General features: G+C 39.3%; 1 protein-coding gene across 1 annotated transcript in view; it reads right to left on the reverse strand.

Moving 5' to 3' along the window:
* Window positions 1-1005: 1005 nt before the first annotated feature.
* The window catches only part of LOC102490473 (BICD family-like cargo adapter 1), a gene marked incomplete at its 5' end in the record, with an annotated part of 9114 nt that continues 2819 nt past the window's right edge, over window positions 1006-7300 (reverse strand). The window contains 1 exon segment of the mRNA XM_014588976.2: window positions 1006-1496. Coding sequence (XP_014444462.1) covers window positions 1242-1496 — 255 coding nt within the window.

The following is a 7300-nucleotide window of genomic DNA, read 5'->3' on the forward strand; positions in this document are numbered from 1 at the left end:
AAAGACTCAAAAATCTATTAAAACTTTACAAGAAAGTGATCAGAGTAGAAACTCTTTTTTTCACTGCTAACTAGAAAGTTGGTAGTTTTATTTCAACACCTCAGAAGGATTGAGGTACAATGGTAAATCAGTCCAGGTCTTAATTTTCCACAGTGAGTAGATTTATAGACCAGAGCATTAACAACATTGCAGCATTTGTTAAAAAGATATGGTCTGTATTTAAATTAGATTTGCACCAATTCGTGCTTTCAACCTCCTTCTTTGCAATTTCACAGCCTTGACCTTGGTTAATTAAACAATACTTCCATGATGCCAACTTATAAAGGTACAAGTGAAGCATGCTCCCCAATGCAGAAACAAAACAGACGTTAAATATAGATGACACATATCTCCTTTCATATATACCGAATATTACAGCTAGTTAGTCACAGGCGTGAATTTTAGCTCCTAACTCCTAGTTGGTAGGTACTTCTGTCGATCTTGTAGACAGAAGCTACTTCACTTGTTGATATCAAAACCGAAGGCATCAAAAGTCAGAAGTGCTCTTACTATACACATGACTGACATTACCCGGAAGTTCTGTTTCAATTTTTAATATTTTACACGATGAATTCCTAACTTGTGACTCACCCTGCTGAGCTGATCCAGTAACCTTTGGTTTTGTTCAGATAGCTCCTGGACAGCCCGTGTTTTCTCACGATCTGCCTCCCGCAGATGAACCTGCTGCCTCTCCAACTCATCCTGTAGCTGTTTCACGTCGCTCTCCAGCTCTGACACTCGCCCTTCCCACTCCCCTTCTCGGTTCTCAAATCGTCTTCTCAGTTCGTGTTTCTCTTGTTCTAAGTGCTAGGAAAAAAGTGAAGATGATTTAAAAACCGTTAAATATTCCCTGGTCCTTTGTTTTTTTTTTTTTTTCTTTTCTCATTTTTTTAACCTCTTTCCCCCTCCCTTCACCAATGATGCCAACTTATAAAGGTACAAGTGAAGCATGCTCCCCAATGCAGAAACAAAACAGACGTTAAATATAGATGACACATATCTCCTTTCATATATACCGAATATTACAGCTAGTTAGTCACAGGCGTGAATTTTAGCTCCTAACTCCTAGTTGGTAGGTACTTCTGTCGATCTTGTAGACAGAAGCTACTTCACTTGTTGATATCAAAACCGAAGGCATCAAAAGTCAGAAGTGCTCTTACTATACACATGACTGACATTACCCGGAAGTTCTGTTTCAATTTTTAATATTTTACACGATGAATTCCTAACTTGTGACTCACCCTGCTGAGCTGATCCAGTAACCTTTGGTTTTGTTCAGATAGCTCCTGGACAGCCCGTGTTTTCTCACGATCTGCCTCCCGCAGATGAACCTGCTGCCTCTCCAACTCATCCTGTAGCTGTTTCACGTCGCTCTCCAGCTCTGACACTCGCCCTTCCCACTCCCCTTCTCGGTTCTCAAATCGTCTTCTCAGTTCGTGTTTCTCTTGTTCTAAGTGCTAGGAAAAAAGTGAAGATGATTTAAAAACCGTTAAATATTCCCTGGTCCTTTGTTTTTTTTTTTTTTTTTCTGTTCTCATTCTCTTAACCTCTTTCCCCCTCCATTCAGCACAACAAAATGCCCTGTCACATAGGACAAATTGCTCAGTTCACAGTTATAAAATATTCCTTTCTTCTAAACAGGGAAGAGGATAGTTTCACAAAGAAAACAGCATTCCTACTGAAGAGACTTAATGTTGTTATGCATATCCTTTTTTTTAAATGCAACTTTATTTTTTTTACTTATTTTTAATTTGACCAGAGAGTGACAGAGTGAGAAAAGGAAAGTGAAAATACAAGCCACCAGGTCCAGGACTCAAACTGTGGTGGGCCATGTGGGAGTCCAACACCCTTAACCACCACACCACCTGCCGGCCCCTATGCATATTCTTATTCTTGGACATGAGGTTCTAGACTTTGGAATTCACTTGAAATTTAGCAAGGCATCTAATCAAATGCTGAAATATACATTTAAACAACAAAAATGAGTCTTATAAGCAAAACACTCATTGTATTTTTTTAAGGAGGCGTCTTTTAGACTCATTTATTATATATAGCATAATAACAAACTCTTGCTATCACAGAATTTTCAGAAATAAAGAAAACGCCAAAGATCCATTAATCATCGCTTCTTACAAATGAGGCAACAGAAGAGGTTAAATGACTAGTTCAAGGTCAGTACTAGTAAATGGCAGTGCGTGGATCTGTGCTAAGTCACTTGACTATGTGTTGCCAAAAATAGTGGCAACATGTTTAAACAAGTTTAGGTTCAGGCTTACTTTAAATCATGGCCTATTAAGCCCTGCACCTTTATTTCTATTCTATTCATTCATTCTTGAGTGCCAACTATGGGCTAGCACCATCCTGGGGACATAGTGATGAGTAAAACAGACATGGTCTTTATCTTAATGGAGTTACCATTCTATTAAAAGAGACTAAAAAAAGTAAGCAATTGTGGGTGACAAATGTTATACAGGAAAAGTAAAGATGGACTGAAATAGCAGCTCAATAAAAAAAGGATCTGGGGATGAGCAGTTGGTATAATGGCTACGTCATTGGACCCCATGTAATTGACCATGGTTTGAGTCCCGGACCCAGTGGCTTAAACTCACACTGGGTGCATGTACATGCATGCCCGCCCAAGATCCCGAGAGGAGAATGGAGAAGGGATTGTGGTGTGGTCATCCCCCAAGGGGTGATTTCTCACTTTTTGTCTCTCTGTCTTTCTGGTGAGCGCATGCACCCTATAGCACAAACCTCTAAAAAAAAAAAAAAAAAAAAAAGGATCTGGCCCAGCCAGAATGGTGGAAGTAGGAAGGCACCACTGTTGCATAGTGACTGAAGCCTGAAGCCTCATGGGAGGCCCAGGTTGGGTTCCTGGCCAAACCTAAAGAGGCCAGGTATGGTAGTGGACACTTGTGGTCCTAACTACCTGGGAGGCTAGAGCAAGAGGATTGCGATGTGACAAGACACCATTAAAAATACCTCCTTCCTACCATCTTTCTCACTAAAATATTAAAAAAGGATTCCTTTGGTTTGAAGAAATTAGGGACATATTTTTATTTATGTGAGATAAATATGGATGCCTCTTTTCAGAGGCAAGTATATTCTACCTAAAAAGCACACTATGTATAGCAGCCAAGTCTACATATCAAGAAGTATATAAAATATAAGTTAAAGTAGCTGTCTTCAAGTTTTACAGCTCCCAGAAAAGTTCTGGTATAATTGTCTAGAATATACCCAGATCCAGGGCCAGCAGGTAGTGTGGTGACTGAGAATGTTGGACTCCCACATAGCTGACTGTGGTTCAAGTCCTGGACCTGGCAGCTTGCTTTCTCACTCTCTCTCTTTCTTCACTCTGTCTCTCTCTGTTCAAATTAAAATAAATAAATAAAGTTAAATAATTCTTAAAAAAAAAAAAAAGAGAGAGAATATATCCAGATCCCAAAGTCCAAAGACTGTAATTCAGCTAAGAATAAGAGGTCTAGGCACCTGTGTATATGTATGTAAGTATATACACGTGTGTGTAACTGGTGCTACAGGAAATTTTGATACCAAAAAGGCTGACATCAAGCACTGAGATTTTTTTTTTTGAGAGTTTTTTTGCTAAAGGGTGCGTGCACTCGCCAGAAAGACAGAGAGAGATAGAGAGACAGAAAGTGAGAAATCACCCCCTGGGGGGATGGCCATGCTGCAATCCCTTCTCCTCCATTCTCCTCTCGGGATCTTGGGCACGCACGCACACACGTCCGGCGTGAGTTTAAGCCATAGGGTCCAGGACTCGAACCGTGGTCGATTACATGGGAGTCCAGCGACATAGCCATTATGCCAACTGCTGGTCCCAAGCACTGAGATTGTTTTAAAAAACTAAAATGAACATATAAAATCTTCCTCTTCAGAGCACTCAACTATCCATCATGTGAAGCTCTTATTCTATTGAATTCTTACCGTTCAAAATATTTTTTGCAATATTTCTTTTAGAAAACCTTAAAGGTGAGCTTATAGGCATGTGAGAAAATCAGTTCCATTACTTCATATTGGAGGTATCAAAAAATTGAAATTATCCCATTTCATCCTCTCATCTTAGTCCCTTTACTCCACTCTAAGTGACTTGTGAATGTTTCTGAAAGTCAACTTTAGCCACCAAAAGATGAAAAATTAGTTATGACTGAGAGTGGTCAGAAGAATGTGCCAAAAAAAAGTTAAAATGGCAATCCAAAATTAAAATTCTGACCAAATTAGCAAAGAGAATTTTCACTGAAACTCCTAAATTGACCACTTCAGGAAGATAAACCATTTGGATATAACCACTCTAATATATATGTTGGAAAAAAAAAACCAAAACACCGTAATTTACTTATATTCTATACCGTCTCAGTTTGGAGCATGCAGGAAAAAGAATGGCAACGAGAGACATCTATTCATTAGTAAGAGAATTCTTTGTTCTATGCTCTTATATTGGTATACTTCCAAAAATGAGAATGTTTTAGTCACTGTAGATACTTCAGAAAGACAGAATTTAGAAACAAATGTTAATTGCAACCCTAAAATTGTGACACTTGGTTTAACTGAATTTTTCCAAAATGAAAAAGATTGAGCAGAAGGCAACAGCAAGAACTCAGTAATCACAGTGTTACCAAGGGGCCAGTTAAATTAGGCTTGTGTTCTCAAAGAACAGAGAGACTTAAAAATACTCAGCAAACAGCTGTTGGTGCACAGCCTAACCAAGCAACTAAAACAATTCAATCCCACTTGGGGGAGGGGCTGAGGACAGGTGGTGCTGATCAATCTATTCTGTCCCCTTGAATTTCTCTGGCCAAGAAGACAAACTTCCCTTATCCAGTTTCCTAACCCTTTAGAAAATGAAGACTTTCCTCTTAAAAAATGTACAAAATTTAGTCTTTGGTTTACTCTGAGAAAAGAAAGGTTTATTCTAGAATTACATATTCAGTTAAGTGCTAAAGTAATCAATAACCTCTATAGACAGAATTCAGGAAGTGAATTTTGGAGGTGAGGCTCTGCCTATACTCTCCCTTGTTTCTCAGGGATATATTTGTTTTGTTTATATGGAGTGTATGTGTGTGGGTATATATATATGTGTATATATATATTTTTTTTTTTTAGAGATATTTTTGGTATAGGGCCATGCACTCACTGGAGAAACAGAGACAGAGAGACAGAAAGCGAGAAATCTCCCCTGGGGGGATGGCCATGCTGCAATCCCTTCTCCATTGTCCTCTCAGGATCTTGGGCATGTATGCACACATACCTAGCCTGGGTTCAAATTGCTGGGTCCAGGACTTGAACTGCAGTCAACCCCATGGGAGTCCAGCAATGTAACCATTACGCCATCTGCTGGTCCCATGTATATATGGTATTTTTAAAGTTAATACTGCCAAGGTTGGGCCAGACAGTGCTGCAGCAGTAAAACACAACGCTCTGCAAGGCAATCTAAAACTAAGGTTTCTAGTTCAAGCTCAGAGACCACCCTTAGAACAGAGGGCACACTCCTGCCCATGATCAGGGCTGGTTGAAGACTGGGGGTAGATCATGGTGTCAGGACCCTGTTGGGGTGCTTACATGGTCTCGCTTGTGGAAGAAATAAGCTAAAACAAAACAAAAACACTGTTAAGTTCATTAAAAAATAAGAAAAAATCTGGGACCAGCAGTTAGCATAATGGCTATGTCGCTAGACTCCCATGTAGTCGACCGTGGTTCGAGTCGCGGACCCGGTGGCTTAAACTCACACCGGGTGCGTGTGCGTGTGCGTGCGTGCCCAAGATCCCGAGAGGAGAACGGAGGAGAAGGGATTGCGCCGTGGCCATCCCCCCTAGGGGGTGATTTCTCACTTTCTGTCTCTCTCTCTCTGTCTGGCGAGCGCACACGCCCTATAGCAAAAACCTCTCTAAAAAAAAAAAAAAAGAAAAATCTAAGAAATTGTCATGGGTAAAAGGAGCCTAAGAAGACAGAAAACTAAATGTGATGTGGTACCCTGGAACAGAAAAAAGACAACAGATAAAGTAAGAGATCTGAATAAACTAAGAACCTTAGTAATAATAGATTAATATTGGTTCATTAATTATGAAAAATGCACATACTATTATAAGATGCTAATAATAGTGGAAACTGGGTGCAAACTATATGAAAACTTTGTACTATCTGTCTATAAATCTAAAAGCATTCTAAAAAGAGTCTGTCTTAAGCTTAAAAAAATAAAAAAACCCACCCCAAATAAGTATCATTAGCTTACACAAAATAGGTTTATAGAAATGAATTTCTGCCCCCCTCCCAAAGAAAAGAACAAAAAAGTGACACTATTTTCATGAGTCCAGGACATGGTTCTTGAAAAACACAAAGGAAAAGTATTGTTTCTTAAAAGGACCAAGCATTGAATGCAAATCAGAATTCCTAGGTTTGCATCCCTATAAATCTAGCAGACTCAGGACTAGCAGGTGGCATAGTGGTTAAGGCATTGGACACTCCCACATGGTCAAGCATGGTTCAAGTCCCAGACCTGGTGGCATGCGTTTTCTCTCTCTCTCTCTCTCTGGTCAAATTAAAATAAATGAATAAATAAAATTAAATAAGTCTTTTTAAAAAATCTAGTAGACTCCTCCCTCACTCCAATGTCTGACTCCAATATCTGACAATTTGTGGAAAATTTTAAATGCTCTTTAAAGTAAGGAAGGGTAGGTCAGCCTGTGGCATGGTGTTTAAGGTTGCTGGATCCTACTTGGCTGACTGCACAGTTCAAGTCCTGGATTCTGTGGCTTGAAAAACATGTCAGATATGTGTGCATGCTTGCCCAAAACCCTGACAGGAAGGAGAGAGAGAGCAGAAAGGAACTGCAGGTGATCACTCCCCACGTGTGTGGCAATGTGCTTTTTCACTTTTTCTGTCTCCGGGAAATGCACTTGCCCTCTGGCAAAATTGAAAGGAAAAAAATATAACAACAACAACAAAAACCCCCAAAATGCTTAATTTAATTGAAAATACAGCAGATAAACTTTAGAAAGTCCTTTGTCAAAGCAGATATTTTAAATCAAGGTTGCCCAAAAATATACTGTGGGGGATATTCACTTGCAGGCATTAAATGAAGCAGTACCCTGCAAATCAGGTTTATCACTCTCACATTTACACTGAAAAATTAACAACCAACTAATGGCTATATCTTTACAAAATGTTTTTAAATGTACATTAAAAAACCCTAATTTTTAATAATTTTCAAACATACCTGGAAGAAAGAGTATAACTGAACCCCCCC

This window comes from Tupaia chinensis, unplaced genomic scaffold (assembly GCF_000334495.1).
Source record: "Tupaia chinensis unplaced genomic scaffold, TupChi_1.0 Scaffold000320_1, whole genome shotgun sequence".
Lineage (NCBI taxonomy): Eukaryota > Metazoa > Chordata > Mammalia > Scandentia > Tupaiidae > Tupaia > Tupaia belangeri.